This window comes from Oryctolagus cuniculus, chromosome 2 (genome assembly GCF_964237555.1).
Source record: "Oryctolagus cuniculus chromosome 2, mOryCun1.1, whole genome shotgun sequence".
NCBI lineage: Eukaryota > Metazoa > Chordata > Mammalia > Lagomorpha > Leporidae > Oryctolagus > Oryctolagus cuniculus.
The window spans coordinates 117,544,167-117,562,777 of NC_091433.1; the positions used below are offsets into that span (position 1 = coordinate 117,544,167).

Consider the following 18,611-nt stretch of genomic DNA (forward strand, 5'->3'; position numbering starts at 1 on the left):
ACTTCTGATCCAAGTTCCTGATCATGTACCTCCTGGGAAGCAACAGGTGATGGCCAACTGCTTGGACTCTGCCACTCATATGGGAGACTTGGATGGAATTCGGGGCTCTTGGCTTTGGTCTGGCCCAGGCCCAGCTGTTACGGGGATCTGGGGCATGAACCAATAGATGAAGACTTCTCTTTCTCCTTGCCTTTATAATGAATAAAGCTTAATGCAAAGCCAACCACAGCAACTGTATCTATGCCTGCAGCTCTAACAGGCAGAACAGCTCTATCTGTTTGTTCAAACACTTTTAGGAGAGTGGATGAGAAACAACCAAGGAAGCCATGAGCCAGATTCAACTACTTGGGTCAAACTCAAATTCCACCACTCTCTGTGCCTCAGCACAGGACAAGGATGCGCGTGGGTATTCTCACGCAGTCACGGCTCCCAGGGTACTGGAGGGGGTGTGAGGCTCTTTAAACGCACTGCATATTCCATTCCTAAGGGTACACAAAAACATTCTCAGCAGATCTCACCCTTCACTGCAAAAATGTTGGATTCTCTATGAGTCAGCGAGGTTAACTTCTTGCAGAATACCTTGAGCAAAAAGATTTACATTATTTCCACACAGGAAGTAAAGACAAAGCACTGCAGAACATTTACAGACCCATACCCGAAACATTCAAAACTCAACCAAAAAAAAACTCTCAAAACTCAGGATCTGGGCCTTAGGAATCTGAAGGTGTAGTCAAAATAAACAATAGTATATTTTGACTTTGTCCCCTCTCCATCAAAGTCTCTGATTTATTTTTATTCAGTAGTACATCCAGGAGTAGTATGTTGTTGATTCAGAAACTAAAGAAAAAGGACACAAGGATTTGAAGGACTTAAATATATTTTATATTGATATTCTGTGTCTTTCTAAACCCTAAAATAATACATTATTATTGATTACATACAGGATGAGGTGAGGTATTTGTAAAATATCTGGTAAAAAATAATTAATATACAGTATTCTACATGAGATGGAATTTTATGAACCTTTAGGTCTTCTGAGTGTTAAATTGATCATCTAAATTAAACTGCCCTGAATGGACTTACAGTTGTTCCCCAAAACCATGTTAAAAAATGAAGGATCTTACATTTTCCCAAAATTTGTGCAGAAAAGGGAAAACACATAATTGGCAATTTCTTTTTCTCACATCCAAAGTAATGCATTCACACAAAATCAGGATCTTCATGTTTAGCATAAGAAAAAAAATACTGGATTAGAGATATAAAATCTCTGAGTAATACTTAGGCTAATTTACCAACACCAAAGAAATTCAAGTGGTCAACAGTCTTGAAAATGCTTTATTGAAATGTGTGACTTATGTGCAGAAGATGTGTTTGAAAAGACCACAGTTTGAAAAATGGTTTTTTGAAACTTCTCAACAACCAATTGAAAAAAAAAGAAAATCCTTACTGGACTCGACTCCTAGTTTAACTAGAAGCCTGGTGTCAAATCTTCCTCTAAAACATCTTCCGTTACAGAAACTAAGGAAAACAAGGCTATCAGATTTGGAAATGCTTGGGGGTCTGAAGTTTCAGAGGAGAAGCAACAGTTCTTGAGACATGTAGGGTGACTTCTTTTTTGGTTACATTTGGATGAACATGGATTTCACAGTTCTCGGAAGAACACCAGAGGGGTGTTCAAGTCTGTATGCTTGTCATGTGGAGGAAACAGACAGACAGGAGAGGAGAGGGAGGTTCAGGGACAGAGAACTGGAACAAGGCATGATCAGGTGAAGTCTAGTTATGAATTTATCAGAAGCTGTGCGCACCTTTTTGTAAAGTCTTAAATGTACATTCCAAAAACTGCCCCCCAGCCCAGAAACCCGTTGTTCCTGCCTTGGAGCTATTGTGAAAGTCTATGCACAAAACTGGAACAGAAAATAAAAAATAACCCAGCCCTTGCAAACCCCAAAACAAAACCAAAAAAGCTGTACATTTTTTTTTTTTTACACACAGGATTAATAATATAGGCATATAGGTGGCATGATTCAATTAAAAGGCTTTACTTTTTATGCCAGGAAAAAACCCCAATAAATAAAAGGTGCTAAGGTTAGCAGTAAGAATTTGGTTGTAATATCATGACAAGATCTGGGAAGGCAAACCCTCGAAGCTCCCCTGATACTGACCTGTCTCAGCACACTACAAAGCAGATACATAACGCAAGGTATGATTGAGAATGTGAGATTTTTAAAAACAAAGACAACATAATTCAGGTTAACTTTGTTGAACAGTGAATAAATGAAATTCATCTACACCTGAATAAAACATATTTAACAATTGAAAAATTTTAAACAACCACAAAAAATAAAAACTTTAAACAAACATGAACAGGATTTGTTTTTAGGGCACACAAACGCCCCTGCAGCAGATTCTGACAGCAGCTGGACTGGCTGGTGTGTCTTCCACAGACTGAGTTAGAGACAGGTCGAGCTCCACATGGGCAGATGACTGACAGGGCGACAGGACAGTCACACAGGGCAGAGTGCCACACCAGGCTGCGACCCCCAGATCCGCTGCAGAGCCGGCTTTGTGCACAGGAGGCACACAAAGAAAGGGGATTCAGGCAGACATTATTCAAAAGCTACTTCGTCAGGCAGCCATTGAGTAATGTGCAGGAAAGCTTTGGGCTTTTTTTTTTAAGTTTTACTCCTTGTATTTAATTTTTTAAATAACAAGGTCACTAAAACTCATGCACGCTGCAAAAAACCTCATGCAGTAGTTAAGGTAAACCATCCAAGCAGTTTTTATTCATTAATATTCATAAATACACACAGCAGCTTCATTAGAGATTTCAATTTTCCTCTTCAGTTTGAATGTGGAGTATTAGGAGAGCCTTTTGCATGTCAAGGTACAGGAAGCAGAGATCACCCCTGCACTGCTACCTACATTTACCTGCTAGAAGTAAAAATTAGTTAAGTGGAAATGATTATCGTATATATTCTCTCTTCCTTTTGCATGTACACAATGTAACAAGAGTGACAGACCTGAAGTTACAATCACCAAACAAACCCAAGACAGTTGTTGTCCACTTTCATTGGCAAATACAGCACAGAGGACATCGTCTGCGGATTGGGAGGTCATCAAAGAGGAGGTGGTGGAGGCTCATTTCCTTTATTACTCTCTTTGAGATTGAGATTTTCTAAAGCAACATCTAAAGGCATAATATCTACACAGCCCATAGCACCAAAATCTGCCATCTCCCCCCGTTCCTCCTCGTCTGAGGACGAGCTCTCTTCACGCACTAAAGTGGACAGAAGGAGCTCTTGGACAAACAGGCTGCGGTCTGCTCGCTCGCTTTCCATGGACTGACGCTCTGTTTCAGACATTTTAGGATCATTCAACCTGTGTAAGTTAAAAAAGAAAATGCCTTATTGGTAATAAGTCAATGAACAAGGGCATCGTCAATTTCTGCAGCGTCCTCTACTGTGCAAGCTTAGCACATCACAAAATTCAGAATCGCAGACATATTCCTGAACACCTGGCTCTGGTTTATCCCCTTAATTATGCTGAGATGAATTCCCCACTCTGGTGGCAATATTGTTACCCTGAAGTGTGAATTTGTGCCATAATTAGATTGAACAAGAAAAAACACAAACCATTTAGATTTCACCTACTCCCCCCCTCCAGAGAAAACTGCTGAAAATTCTGAGGAAAATAGTATTTTTAATAGGTTAGATGCTTGGGAAAGCAGTGATTTCCCTAACAGAACTTCACCTGTGAGTAGCAAAAATAGGACAGCAGCAGCTGGTTCACAAAAACAAAATCTGTAGGGAGCAGAACAGTCAGCTGAAAACACTTGCCAAGAATCTCCAACACATCCACCTAACTTCCTGGAATGAAGAATGGCCAGAAGCCTGAGAGGGCAAGAAAACACATCCTCTCCTGCATCTCTCCTACCAGGGACCTGCAGCAGAGCAGGGCTGGCCCATCTGAACAGTCTAGACATACCAAGAGTTGAAAATTCTACTTACCACTTACTAAATGGCTTAAAAGCATCAATTCTGGGGCTGGTGCTGTGGCGCAGTGGGTAAAGCTGCCACCTGCAGTGTTGGGATCCCATGTGGGCACTGGTTCAAGTTCTGGCTGCTTCACTTTCAAACTAGCACTCTGCTATGGCCTGGGAAAGCAATGGAAGATGGCCCAAGTCCTTGGACCCCTGTACCCACATGGGAGACCCGGAAGAAGCTCCTGGCTTCAGAACAGCTCAGCTCTGGCGTTGTGGCCATTTGGGGAGTGAACCACTGGAAGGAATCTCTCTCTCTCTCTCTCTGCCTCTCCTTCTTTCTCTGTGTAACTCTGACTTTCAAATAAATAAATAAATCTTAAAAAAAAAAATCAATTCTCCAATTAAAAAAACAGGCAAATTCTGCTTAGCTTCAGTATCACTCTATACCTTCTATGGCAAAGAAAGGGAAACCAGTGGGAATAGCAGGGGTCAGGAAAAGTAAGGGAAAAGATGGGAGGCCTGGGCGAGGACGCCCACTGGTCACACATGACAAGCACTTCTTTCTGACTCCATGCTCATCACTGACCAGCACTCGGCAGAGAAGCAGCCCAAAGTCAGCATGAATGAGTCTTACTAGGCCCTGACCGTGGGCCAGGCTCTGTTCTATGAGCTTTTTGGGTGTAGTAGCTCTTTAAAAAAAAAAGATTTATTTATTTATTCGAAGGTCAGAGTTAACACAGAGAGAGAAGGAGAGGCAGCGAGAGAGAGGTCTTCCATGCGCCGATCTGAAGACAGGAGCCTCTTCCAGGTCTCCCATGTGGGTGCAGGGGCCCAGGGACTTGGGCCATCCTCTACTGCTTTCCCAGGCATAGCAGAGAGCTGGACCAGAAGTGGAGAAGCCAGGACTCAAACCGGTGCCCATATGGGATGCTGGCACTGCAGGCAGTGGCTTTATCTGCTACACCACAGTGGTGGCCCCTGTATTAGCTTTTGTAATTCCTATCAGTTAGGACTTGTTATTACTAACTTTTTTGCAGGAAAAGGAAACTGAAGCAGAGATTAAGTGACTTGCTCAAAATCTTAAAGCTCGTAAGTATAAAACCACAACTGACTATATCTATGGCTCAGAAAACAAAAGATCAAAAATTTCAGAACTTAAAGCAAAGAATCTGAAAGGTAGTTACATAAAAGCCACTAAATCCATAGTGAAAGGTAATGATTGGTGATATTTATGGTTAAAACTAAATGAAGAGGGGCCAGCGCTGTGGCACAATGGGTTAAAGCCCTGGCCTAAAGCACTGATATCCCATATGGGTGCCAGTTCTAGTCCCCAGCTGCTCCTCTTTTGATCCAGCTCTCTGCTATATCTTGGGAAGGCAGTAAAAGATGGCCTAAGTGCTTGGGCCCCTGCACCCATGTGGGAGACCTGGAAGAAGCTCCTGGCTCCTGGCTGTGGATCAGTGCAGCTCTGGCCGTTGCGGCCATCTGGGGAGTGAAACAGCGGATGGAAGACCTCTCCTTCTCTCTCTCTCTGTGCCTCTCTGCAGCTCTTTCAAATAAATGAATAAATCTTAAAAAAAAAAAAAAAACAAAAAACTAAATGAAGAGTATCACAAGAGAGTATCTAATAGGATAGGAGGTTAGGCAGTTTATTAACACACTCTCAATCCAAAACTACAGACGTGTTAAAAACTGAAATACACTGCACGTTCTTAGCTTTGGAAAAGGCCTTTGGTAACAAGGAAAAATCAAGAGAAGTCAAATCTATTATAGACAGATTACAGGGTCTATAGAAGACTACCTACAAAGTGATCAGGCAAACTGGAAACATACAGACTAAAGCCTTCTGCCCTTTAAAGAAAGCATGTGATTCTAATATTACTGTTCTGATTTTCAGGGAAATAATTTAGAAAATGCTCCATTCCCAGAGCATGTAAAATCTGATTCCCTGATGTGCCAAACTTCACTTGGGATCTAAAAAGGAATGCAAAGTGGTGAGGGCCTTTAATTTGGGGTTGGTAAAACTAGGTGGCTCATGGGGCCAGTGCTGTGGCCTAGTGGGTAAAGTTGCTGCTTGCAGTGCCGGAATCCCATATTCGATATCCCGGGTTCGAGTTCTGGATGCTCCACTTTAGATCTAGCTCTCTACTATGGCCTAGGAAGGCAGTGAAAGATGGCCCAAGTTCCTGGGCCCCTGCACCCACGTGGGAGATCCGGAAGAAGCTCCTGGCTCCTGGCTTTGGATCAGCGCAGCTCTGGCCATTGCGGTTACTTGGGGAGTGAACTAGCAGATGGAAGACTCCCCTCCCTGCTTCTACTTCTCTCTCTGTGTAACTCTGACTTTCAATTAAATAAATAAATCTTTAAAAATAAAAACTAGCTGGCTCCATTACAAATCTGACTTATATTCTGAATCATTTTCTAAAAGGTCAACTATCTTGGACCCCCAAAAAACTGAGTATCCATCATCAATTCTAGGGCAACATGAATAGCAACTGTTGTGGGTCAAAGAAAAGATGAAAAATAAGACCCTACACATAACAGAAGAGCTTTGTGGCCAGAGACGAGCATTCCCCTGCAAACACTGCAGCTGTTCTCTTCCCTTGGAAATTCACAGTGCAGGTTAATACACTCGAAGTCCTAAGAAGTGCAATGGTAAGCAAATTCTTTAGTTTTCCTCAAACTTATTTGTCAGGAAAAAAAGATATATGTAAGACACTATACATTTTCCTTAGAATATATACACTTTTAGACAGTTTTTGTGGAAACACTGCCTTCACTGAACCATGGATTAAATGATGCAATAAATGATGTGGAAAGCAGTCTGCAAGCTGCAAGATACTATGCAATGTACAATATCAGGTAACAGAAGGAGGCTTCCAGAAGCTACAACAGAACCCAAGGAAAGCACGGGGGCTACCATGCCCTGGGAGCTGGATGTAGAGCATAGAACAGCTGCACAGAAAAAAATCCAGAGCGGGCCACTGAGCGGGGTGGATTCAAAGAAAAACAGGGCAAGAGTGGGAAGACTGTTTTTCCAAAGGGCACCAGCAAGACATTCCACCTGCAGTTCACTGAATACATGCATCGGTAGATCTGCCTAGACCTGGCAGAATAGTTAGTCCCTAAAGTAAGTAGTTCACATGGCAGCAAGTGGATCCATTTACGATCCTGTGATTTCTGCACATCGAACCAGTATTTTCCAGTAGTAATCACAAACAATTACTGAGCTTGCAGAGATAATTCAAAGCTAAGTTCCCCACTTGAAACGTCCTCCTCAGACTCATAACAAACGAAAGCAATGGGTACCATTAATTGAGCCTTTACAAATGCCAGCAGCAGAGCCAGGCCACATACATACCAGTATTCCATTTACTTCTCAAAATAATTCTCTCATGAAGAAAAGCTGCTGGGATACTGAAGAGGACGCTGAGGTGTGGGGAAGTAAAGCGACATGCCTGTGGCCTGAAACCAGGAAGCAGCAAGGCCAGGGCTCTGGACCAGAGCACTCAAACACCTCGCATTCTGCCCCTCAGCACATTATCCTAACTACATACATATACCACTGAATCGGCAGGGACATAAAAGCATGAGATAAAGGAAATATAAACGCAATTATAACACTTTCTTCTAACATTCCAACCAGTAGTCACACACATTGCAATTTGGAGATAACAATGCACTATGCTAATGTCTTTTTCACTTCTTGGTTTTACTTTACATTAGACTATTTCAGTAAAAGCCCAAATTAGTCCAGGTTCACTGTTGAGCTTAAGTGTCTCTCTACATCACTGTTCTTTTGAAAACTCTTTATAGGCATTTTATGGTTTTTAAGTATATAAAGTTTTGGCAGGGGAATATATTCCCCTGCTAAAAGTAGTTTCAGAAGCAATTAAGAACTCCACGCAGTGGAGAGGTTTACTGTGTGTACTGGATATTAATTACATTGAAGTAAATAATTTAAAAGTTATTTTTGGTGCCAACCATAAAAATTTAAATCCAGCTTATTTAGAAATCTTTTGGGAAAAAGCCCCATTGTATTACAACTTCTCTTGTATCTTTTACTATTTCACAGGAGACTGAAATGGGCAATAAAAAGCCAAGTTGGTTATGCTAATAAATATATTTAAAATGACCTCTATATATAACGATATGGTGTTTATGTTTTATGTGTAGTATGGGAAAGAAATTTGTATTAGATAATAATATCTACTTAGAGACCAGGATGATCAGCATTCTTACGTTATCTAAAATAATAATTACCTTTCATATTCTTGGGGAAATATACTAAATACGCAGTTTTGATCAGGGATCTGGGAGTTTTAGTGGTTTGATCAAAGGTAAAATTTTTAAGGACATAATATTTGCACAAAAGAGATGATTACAGACTGCACAGTGAGAACAAAACACTATTATACTATCATGAATAAAATTCTATTAATAAGCAAGCTAACCTTGTTAAAAGAAATTGGGAATTCTGTAGAGTTTGCTGGCTGCTTTCTGTATTGGCTGTGTTGGTTGTTGCTGTGGACTGCGTAATTGTAGTGGTGACACTGCTTGTGTTAGTACGTCGGGTTGCATTGCGTGCGGTCTCCAGTTGTTGCCGTGCTGCCTGGGCATGCTGCCGTTCGAGCTGCAGCTGCATCTGCAGTTGCTGTAACTGAGAAGCGGAAGGGCCAGAAGAATTAAGCTGTCCTCCTGCAGAACGTCTCACTCCTGATAACTGAGATAAAAGCTCTGCCAATGGAAATGAAGATAGTTAATGTCTACTTAATACTGAGCAAAACAAAATGTTACACATCACTTTTACACTAGAGGACTAGAAGAGAAGCATTGTGAACAGGCAGGTAACCAGGAACAACGTGGTTTCACTTAAGAGCTCCGTACCGTGTTGAATGCCTCTGAGAGGCAGGAGTTACTAAGTATGGGGAACTCAAATATGCAGGCACTTCAAAAAGTTTGTGGAAAGGAGAATTAAAAGATCTTAATTTTAGTGCTCCAAATTGTGCAATCTGTGCAGATGTGGGGTTTTCAAGAAGCTCCTGGAGGGGTGGGTGCTGTGCCACAGCAGGTTACGCCACCAGCTGGGATGTCTGTACTTCATTCTGCGGTATCTGGGATCAAGTCCCAGCTCTGCCTCCAAACCAGCTTCCTGCTAAAGTGCCTGAGAGGCAGCAGATGATAGCCCAAGTATTTGGGTTCCTGTCACACAGGAGATCTGGATGGAGTTCTCAGCCGTGGCCTGGCCCAGCCCTGGAAGTTTCGGGTATTTGAGAAATGAATCAGCAGTAGAAAATCTTTGTCTCTTATCTTTAAATTAAAAAAATAAATAAATACAGCAGATCTTAAAAAACAAGTTCACAGAAAACACCTCTTATAAAAGATTTTTGCACTAAAATAAATGTACACTTTTAAGTCCATTCTTCTGTGAACTTTCTGAAGTACCCTCATGTAGTCCATCACTAAAATAAACTGACAGGAAAAATCTTTCACTGACAGAAAAAAAAAAAATAAATCAAAGTAATGGAGAGAATTCCTCAACTTTTAATTTTGCTCCCAGAAATTAATTTAACTTTCAGACTCTCCTTCCAAAGATAACAGGTAAACAGTCTCTTTGGACTAAGAAATATTTTTTTAAAACCCCCAAACTCAGTTTATTTTTTTTTTAGTTGTTGCACATGCAAATACAAAAAGCACATTTGGAATTCTACTGCGTACCTTACATTTTTAAGATTATTTTTTTAGTAAGGCTGTTCTGAGTTTGTAAAACAGATTACACTTAGAAATACTTCAGGTGTTCTGCAAAGTGCTTTGTGGCTCCCAGGTGCACATTCCATTTTCAGAACAGTTTTTTTTCTTTTTTTAAAGATTTATTTGTTTATTTGAAAGAGTTACACAGAGGAGCGGCAGAGAGAGAGAGGTCTTCCATCCAAGGCTTCACTCCCCAGGTGGTTGCAACAGTTGGAGCTACACCGATCTGAAGCCAGGAGCCAGGAGCTTCTTCTGGGTCTCCCACGTGGGTGTAGGGGCCCCAGGACTTGGGCCATCTTCTACTGCTTTCCCAGGTCACAGCAAAGAGCTGAATTGGAAGTGGAGCAGCCGGTCTTGAACCGGCGCCCCTAAGGGATGTCAGTGCTTCAGGCCAGGGCGTTAATCCACTGCACCACAGCACCGGCACACATTCTGAGTCTTTCTACCTGTCTGCATCTTGCAGATCCTCAGTGACTTTTTTTTAAATTTTATTTTTTATTTGACAGGTAGATTTATAGACAGTGAGAGAGAGAGAGACTGAGACAAAGGTCTTCCTTCTGTTGGTTGACTCCCCAAATGGCTGCTATGGCTGGACTTTTTTTTTTTTTTTAAAGATTTATTTATTTGAAAGTCAGAGTTAGAGAGGGAGGGAGAGGGGAAGAGAGGGAAAGAGAGGAAGAGAGAGGGAGAGAGAGGGCAAGAGAGGAGAAGAGAGGGAAAGAGAGAAGAGGAGAGAGGGAGAGGGAGAGAGAGAGAGGGAGGGAGAGGGAGAGAAGGGGAGGGGGGAGGGGGGGAGAGAGGGAAAGAGGGAGGGAGGGAGGGGGAGAGAGAGAGGGGGAGAGAGGGGAAGAGAGAGGAAGACAGAGGGAGAAGGAGGGAGGGAGAGGGGGAGGGGGAGAGGGAGAGAGGGAGGGAGAGAGAGAGGGGGAGAGAGGGGAAGAGAGAGGAAGACAGAGGGAGAAGGAGGGAGGGAGAGGGAGAGAGGGAGGGGGAGAGGGGGAGAGGGGAAGAGGGGGAGAGGGGGAGAGGGAGAGAGATCTTCCATCTGGTGGTTCACTCCCCAGCTGGCCACAACGGCAGGAGCTGCACCGATCTGAAGTCAGGAGCCAGGAGCTTCGTCTAGGCTCCCCACCTGGGTGTAGGAGCCCAAGGATTTGGGACATCCTCTCTGCCACAGCAGAGAGCTAGATTGGAAGTAGAGCAGTCAGGACTCACACCAGCGCCCATATGGGATGCTGGCACAGCAGGGGTCGGCTTTACCTGCCCTGCTATGCCACAGTGCCTGCCTCTCTCTCAATGATTTCTGACATGTTATTTTTTTTAAAAAAGATTTATTTTATTACTTATTTGAAAGTCAAAGTTACACAGAGGAGAGGAGAGGAGGAGAGGCAGAGAGAGAGAGGGAGAGGCAGAGAGAGAGGTCTTTCATTGGCTGCGAATGACCGGAACCGCACAGATCTGAAGCCAGGAGCCAGGAGCTTCCTCCGGGTCTCCCACGTGGGTGCAGGGGCCCAAGGACTTGGGCCATCTTCCACTGCTTCCCCAGGCTACAGCAGAGAGCTGGATTGGAAGTGGAACAGCCGGGACTCGAACCGGCAACCACATGTGATGCTAGCACTGCAGGTGGCGGCGGCTTTACCCGCTGCGCCACAGCGCCAGCCCCCCTGACATGTTATTTTGACCCTAACATTCTGCTGCTAGCTTTCCAGGTTTGTCATGCACGAAGTAGGCTTAACAACTTGGTCATCAATTATAGGTTCAAACACGTTTAAATAAGATTTTCCAAAGTTATTAAAATATGTTTCTTTCAGTAATGTTCTACAAGAATACAGCTTTCAAATCAAGTCAAGGAATGTTCAGAAATTCCTACTGGGGGGGGGGTAGTGTTGTGGCATAGCGGGTAAAGCTGCCACCTGCAGTGCCGGCATCCCATATGGGTGCCGGTTCGAGACTTGGCTGCTCCACTTCTGATCCAGCTCTCTGCTATGGCCTGGGAAAGCAGTACACCTGCATGGAGACCTGGAAGAAGCTCCTGGCTCCTGGCTTTGGATTGGCCCAGCTCTGGCTGTTGCAGCCATTTTGGGAATGAATCAGTGGACGGAATACCTCTCTCTCTCTCTCTCTCTCTGCCTCTCCCTAACTCTGCCTTTTGAATAAATAAATCTTAAAAAAAAAATAAAAAAGAAATTCCTATTTTATAGTGGTTCCTCTTATCCAGGGGGATATGTTCTATGACCCCCAATGATGCCTGAAACTTCATACAGTGCTGAACTACAAATATGCTTTTTCATACACAAACATGTACTGACTTAATGCTTTTTCCATGTTAACCAAGAACTTATCGTACACTATGGCTCTAACTTTTAGTTTGAGGTCCAAGAATCGTTAAATTCCTTTACAATTTCATGATAGGTTTGTTTTTACTATAGATCTTAGCAACCTCAGCATAATTTCCTCCCCATTCCTTGTGAAGTCAATTAACTTTCACCTTTCACTTAAAGGAAGCACTTTATGATTTCTTTTGGGCCCACTCAAATTTCCAGCATCACTACTCTTGTGCTATGGAGGCCACTGTAGGGGTTACCTCAATACAAGAATTGTGATGTTAGGACAGTGGATCTGATAAGCTGTGACAGCTACTAAGTGACTTACAGGCAGGTAACATATACAGTGCGGATATGCTGGACAGAGGAGTGCTTCATGTCAAGGCCCGTACAGTGTGAGGTTTTGTCATATTATTCAGAAAGGCCCGTAACTTAAAAAACTATGAAATTTTTTTTTGTGAGATTTTCATTCACAATTTCTGGACCATGGTAACTGCAGGTAACTGAAACCATGTAAAGTGAAACCAGTGATAGGACAAAACTCATGTACTTTTTTCCATGAAAAGAGATTAATTCTTTAGTCTCATCAATTAGCTTTTTTATCTGTGTACTTCTGGAGGTTGAACCATGGAATTTTGGAGGTCTTCCAACTTTGGACATCTTTTACGCTTTTCTGGGGTTACAAATATTACATAAAGTCATTTATTATTATATTATGCTTTTAAGGACTTAAAGAAATGCCAAAAACAATGAATTAAATTGTTTAGTTTTAGGACAATTTATAAAATAATTGGGAATTCCTACATTAGGAACATAGGTGTACTATGAGGTACATAAGAGGTAAGACTAAATGGACAAATCCTTGGGGCAGGTACTTGGACTAATGGTTTAAAACTGCAGCTGGTTACGATGCCCATTTCCCACATCAGAGTACCCAGGTTCAAAACTCAGCCCTGGCTCCTAATCCAGCTTTTTTATGAAGACCTTGGGAGGCAGCAATGCCTTCTCAAGTAGTTGAATCCCTACTATGTATGTAGAAGTCTTGGCTTGAGTTGCTTAGTCATGGTTTCAGCCCTGGCTGCCCCCCTGGACACTGTAGGCATTTGGGGGAGTGAATCAGCAGACAGGAGCTATCTTGCTCTCTCAGATAAATAAAAAATTTACAAGAAATAATTTAAAAGGCGCTCTCCCCACACTCCTGCCCCCATTTCTTCTATTAATGAGAAACTAACTTACCAGCTATAGGATCCATGGCTTCCCTATTGCTTGGAGAATATGAACTCTGAGAAGAAGAAAGTCCACCAGTAGAACTGCTAGTAAAGTGCATGTTTGATCTGCGAGCACGAGGGCCTCCTAATCCCCGGCCAGGGTGAAACATTCTACGTACATGTCGAACACCACTCGATTCATCATAACTCAAAAGTTAAGGACCACAGTGCTTGACAGCAAGGAAAAAAAATGATTATTTCCACCTTTGTGAGACACACAATTTCCTGAACTGTATGCATTTTAAAATGGCACATTTATTTTACAGTGTAAATGTGAACTCTATGAGGGCTATTAACTCTAAAAGAAGACTCAAACATAAAGCTGTGTGTGTGTAGGAGGGGGGAACATTTCTTCCTGGGCTCCAGCTATGGTGACCATAGTTATGCTGCCAGTGAGGCCAAATGTTTGCTTGATCAGACAACCAAGGCGAGATTCTCCCTTACTAGCATCTCAGTGTTGAAGCTCATATAAATTTATATATAAGGAACCACAATTATTATTCATTTTTACATCTGAGGAGAGTTGTACTAACATATAGCTAATGAAACTTAAATTATAATAAAAAAGGAACAGCATTAATAATTGAAATCTAGGAGATGAAAGGCTCCTTACGAATATTAGTTTTAATCTGTCTTCACTTCCTTTTACCCAATGTTGCTGATAGTAAGAGATTCAAATTTCTCGCACTCCCATCTATGAGACACAGCTAGTGTGAGTAAAAAGGTCTGGAGTAGGTAACAGCTGTCAAAACTCACAAAGACAACTTCGCACTTTCCATGTGTGTGGAGGGGCAAGTCCAACAGTGCGGAAGGAACTTCTCTCTCACCGCAGCCAACTGTGGCTTCCTGTTTTCCAGCTGGTGGCTGTGGAGTCATTCAGCAGCCCTCAGGTGCCACTGGAATATGCAGTTTCACAGAGCTTCCCGACATGGGCTTGCAGTCCCAAGAATGTGGCATTAGGATCGCCCTATTGTTTTTAAAAGGCAGCTGGGTGTGAAGTCCACTTTAGAAGAAATCTATCCAAACAGTGAAAAAAAGAAGGAAAGTTCTGGTGCTGAGGTAGCTTACCCAGAAGACCCCTCCTGAAATCACACAAATAAAGCTCCTGGTCAGTAACACTTGAGAGACCTGACCAGGTTGTATGTTTTCAGGATAACAGCCAGGCATACCATTTCCTAGAACTTAATGGTAAGGCTCTAAAATGTAACACGCCTTTTATTGTTATGAAACACTTTATGCCTTTCTTATTGTCTTGCATAATTTAACTTTTTTCTTGGTAAGCACAGACATACAGATCTTGTGAAAGTGGGTGTAGATTTGGGATACTCTACTGAATGGATACAGGTATCACTACAGGTCTCTGAATTTGCAGTACAAGCTCAGGATGTCAGTTTGGTTCCAAGTTATTTGCTTAGTTTCTCTGTGAAAATGGAGTGATGTGCTGATGAAGCATACACTTCTGGGTGATTATTAGGCTGCCACTCTTGATTCCTTAGTTGGGTGACAATTCTTCATCTTCCCATTAGTTTTTGCTTATCTTCCCCTAAATCTAAGGAGTCATATTTTCAATTAGTAAATGAGGAACTCTGAGCAAGGGATGCAAGCTGCAGGACAAGAAAACCGCCAGTTTCTTCTTCAACACGTCCAAGGTTGGATTATGACTGCTGGGAGGCAATCCAAAGAATCAGAATGAAGTCTGGCAGAGAGAAAAGTTCTGATTTGAGCTCTTAAATTGCTTCAACTGCAACAAACATGGAAATCTTACAGGAAAACAGCACCCTAAGTTAATAGGTAATAGTTTTAGAAAAACAATTCATAACCTGAGACCAAAAGCAATGAGTCTACAAAATTAATTGCTCCAGTGGGTCAACCATCTCAGAGAACACTGCTGGCCACTGTACACAGGGAAGGAATGAAGAAATGAAGGCAGGAAAGGAATTCAGAGCAGGGCTTGACCTCATTATGCTACTCAGAAACAGGCAAGATATGGCTCTCTAGAGAAGAGGACTCCAAAGACAGAAAGGTCCCAAAATTTGACACTTGTCCCACCACACCACCACACCACACCTATAACAGGGTAAGGCGGTCGAAGAACAGAGAAGGTAAGTGACTAAAGAACCTTTGTATTCAACAAAACAGATTTTGATTTCCTTCTTTTGTATGAAAACACTCTCCTGGAAGACCTATAACATGATCAAACTGCCTTAAAGAAATCTGATTGTGGATAGTGGGTACCAACAGAGACAGACAGACAGACAGAGAAGGAAGGAGGGAGATAGGGAGGGAGGGAGGGAGAGAGGGAAAGGAGCAAGTTCCCAGTGTTACACAGCATAATGGAGTGACTGTGGTTCACATACCTACTATATATTTTATGAGAAAATACAAGAGAAGAGCGCTAAGGCTGTAACCCTAGAGTAGTGTCAAAGAGGAGGAAATGTTAACTACACCTGATCTGATCAGTACACATTGTACACATATGCCAAAATGTCACACCCCATGCCCCATAAATATACATAATTAAATTGTTTAAATTGAAGAAAAAAAATCTGATGGGCAAGTCAACTTTCACTTAATGAACATGGTTCATGTAATAGTCATACTTGTGTAAAAAGAGAAATAAGAAATCACCTTTTAACACTGAGTGACTTCCAGGAAAAAGAAAAAAAAAAAAAAGAGAAGAAAAGAAAAGTTGGAGGGTGGGCATTTAGCACAGAGGGTAAGATATGGCTAGGATGCCTGCATTCCATATGGGAGTGCCTGGGTCTGAATCCCAGCTCTACCTCCCGCCAGTGCAAACACTGAGAGGCAAGAGAATGCGGCTCAAGTACCTGGGACCCCACCACTCACCAGGACCCAGACTGAGTTCTTCCCAGCTCTGTCTGGCCCAGCCCTGGCTGTTGCTCATATTTGCCTGCCTCTCTGCCTTTCAAATAAAAATAAATAAGTTAATCTGGAGGTTAATTTTTCTCTCCTGTAAGATATTATCCTTAAAAATAATCAAAATGACAAATGTTACAAACATTTCTTTCCCTTGTTGCCTCATAAAAGGATATTAAATCTCTAGGGGCTCTGTGTTCAAGTGTAAGATGAGCTGCAAAGTCATCTGTGACATGATTAGGATCGCCTCCAGGTAACGCTGCACAAATTGGACAAATCTGAAACGAAAGTATAGAGAGCAAGTTTAGTAAATGAAGACTGATCAGACATTTTTCTGGATCAATATTTTGCACAAATTTTACTATTATCAAATTTTAATCAGGCAAAACCACAGCAGATCCTGAACTAGTGAAAAATAGTAGAGGATTCAGTAAGAACTGTAGCCCATCAATTCTGTCAAACTTGATTTCTGGTAAGGCTTTCTAACAGACTGAATCATCTAGAAAAAGCGGTGTCACAAAAAAGTTTCAGAGGCGGGTGTCTGGCATAGCAGCTGTCACTTGAGATCCCTGCATTCCACAGGGATTAGAGCCTGGTTAGAGTCCTGGCTCCTCCATTTCTGACCCAGCTTCCTGCTAACGTGTGCTCTAGGAGGCAGCAGGTGATAGCTCCAGTACCCGAGTCCCTACTACCCATGTGGGAGAGCCATACTGAGTTCTGAGCTCCTGGCTTCCGGCCTGGCTATTTTGGGCATTTGTGGAGTGAAAAAGTGGATGACTTCCAAATAAAATGAAAAATAACTAAACATTGAAAAGAAATTTTTAAATTTATTATTTAGTGTACATTTATGTCTAGAATGCCAAAGATACACAGAAGTCTGTGGCACACTTCTCCAAAGCAGCCTTAAGAGACAGCAGAGGTCTGATTACAATGCAATTGTGCAACTTACTCTCTAATTCAATTTTTCTTCTGTGTAACTCATCATTTTTAAAAGCAATTAAGTGCTGGACTATGCGTAGTTTTACTGCAGTATCGTAAGACTGTGTAAGATTTTTATCCAAAGACAAAAGAACCACCAAAAGGAAAAGGCATTCTCCTTCTGAGATACTTCCCTTTAGATTGGCTTTTGGATAAAATCTATGCACAACCTGAAATGCACAAAGATAGCTGTAGAGCTTCAGTACTTTCAGGGCACATGCATGTTCTTAGATGAAACACAGTCACCTCGAGGATATATTTTCCTAGGAGAAAAACAGATAGCAAGCACAAATGCCAAATGTACTAAGAATGGCCAATAACCCTAAGTAACCTACAAACCAGAGAAGCACCTTTGAGTTGCGGATGTAAAATAAGAAAATCAAGATCTTTCATTAGTGTGTATTAACTTCAATTCTATGCTCAAAATCTTCTGGATTTCATTATAGCAACTATGCTAAGACAGCAGAATAAGGTATACAGAGAGAAGTAATATAAAACCAATAAACCAACTTCCGTAATGACCAGGATCAAGAATTGATCAGGATAAGGAATTACTAGGGTGCATTGAGTACCTAAGTTTGGCAGCTGGCACCAAATATGAAGAAACTGGGTTTAGAAACAAGGTGTCATGTTTGGCCTACAAGAAGTTAACTCGGACTCAGGAACTTGGAAAGGAACACTAAGCTCCAATGCCAGTGGGATCAGAGGCCTGTCTTAAAATTCCACACCTTTTAAACTAAGTGGATTCATGTTTTAGTGTAAAAACTCTAGTAACTCAAGGTTGTAAAGCATTCTCTGTGAGGTAATGGAGGGAATGAGGAGGAGGAAAATGAGAGCAAAGTGGGGCAGGAAAAACAGAGAAGAGAGGTAGGGATACTTTTGCATCTCAGTGGCACAAAGACTGCTTAATTCTGAGTTTGTTCTTTATTTCCACACCCCAGTATCTAAAACCTTTCACAGGAGGAACAGTCTATGCAAAGGGTAAGCTGTCAGCCCTAAAATTATGTCATCCTGTCAACACTCATATTTATCAGACGTCCAGTGTCACACGAGACAGCAATATGAGGCATGCTGGAAAGTTCCATATAACATCAGCTTAAAATTATGGTAACTTGTGAACAAGTCTTATTGAACTAGTTTAAGTCAGTGTTGTTCTAAATGTAGCTAAGAATACAAATCATCTGGAGCGCTTGTTGAAAACACCTTTTCTTGGGGCTGGTGCTATGGCACAGTACCTTAATCCTCTACCTGCGGCCCCAGCATCCCATATGGGCACCGGTTCTAGTCCCAGCTGCTCCTCTTCCAGTCCAGCTCTGTGCTGTGGCCTGGGAAGGTAGTGGGGGATGGCCCAGGTCCTTGGGCCCTGCACCCACATGGGAGACCAGGAAGAAGCACCTGGCTCCTGGCTTTGGATCGGCATGGCTCCGGCTG

General features: G+C 42.2%; 1 protein-coding gene across 2 annotated transcripts in view; it reads right to left on the minus strand.

The window, feature by feature from the left end:
* Nucleotides 1–1,317: 1,317 nt before the first annotated feature.
* KCMF1 (potassium channel modulatory factor 1) overlaps nucleotides 1,318–18,611 on the minus strand; it is an 89,596-nt gene continuing 72,302 nt past the window's right edge. For both annotated transcript variants that reach the window (XM_051842704.2, XM_051842705.2), the window contains exons 4-7: nucleotides 16,379–16,480; nucleotides 13,294–13,468; nucleotides 8,437–8,719; nucleotides 1,318–3,378 (exon numbers count right to left, since the gene is read on the minus strand). In XM_051842704.2, the coding sequence (XP_051698664.1) occupies nucleotides 3,117–3,378; nucleotides 8,437–8,719; nucleotides 13,294–13,468; nucleotides 16,379–16,480 (822 nt within the window). In that variant the 3' untranslated portion in view covers nucleotides 1,318–3,116. The remainder of the gene's footprint in view (nucleotides 3,379–8,436; nucleotides 8,720–13,293; nucleotides 13,469–16,378; nucleotides 16,481–18,611) is intronic.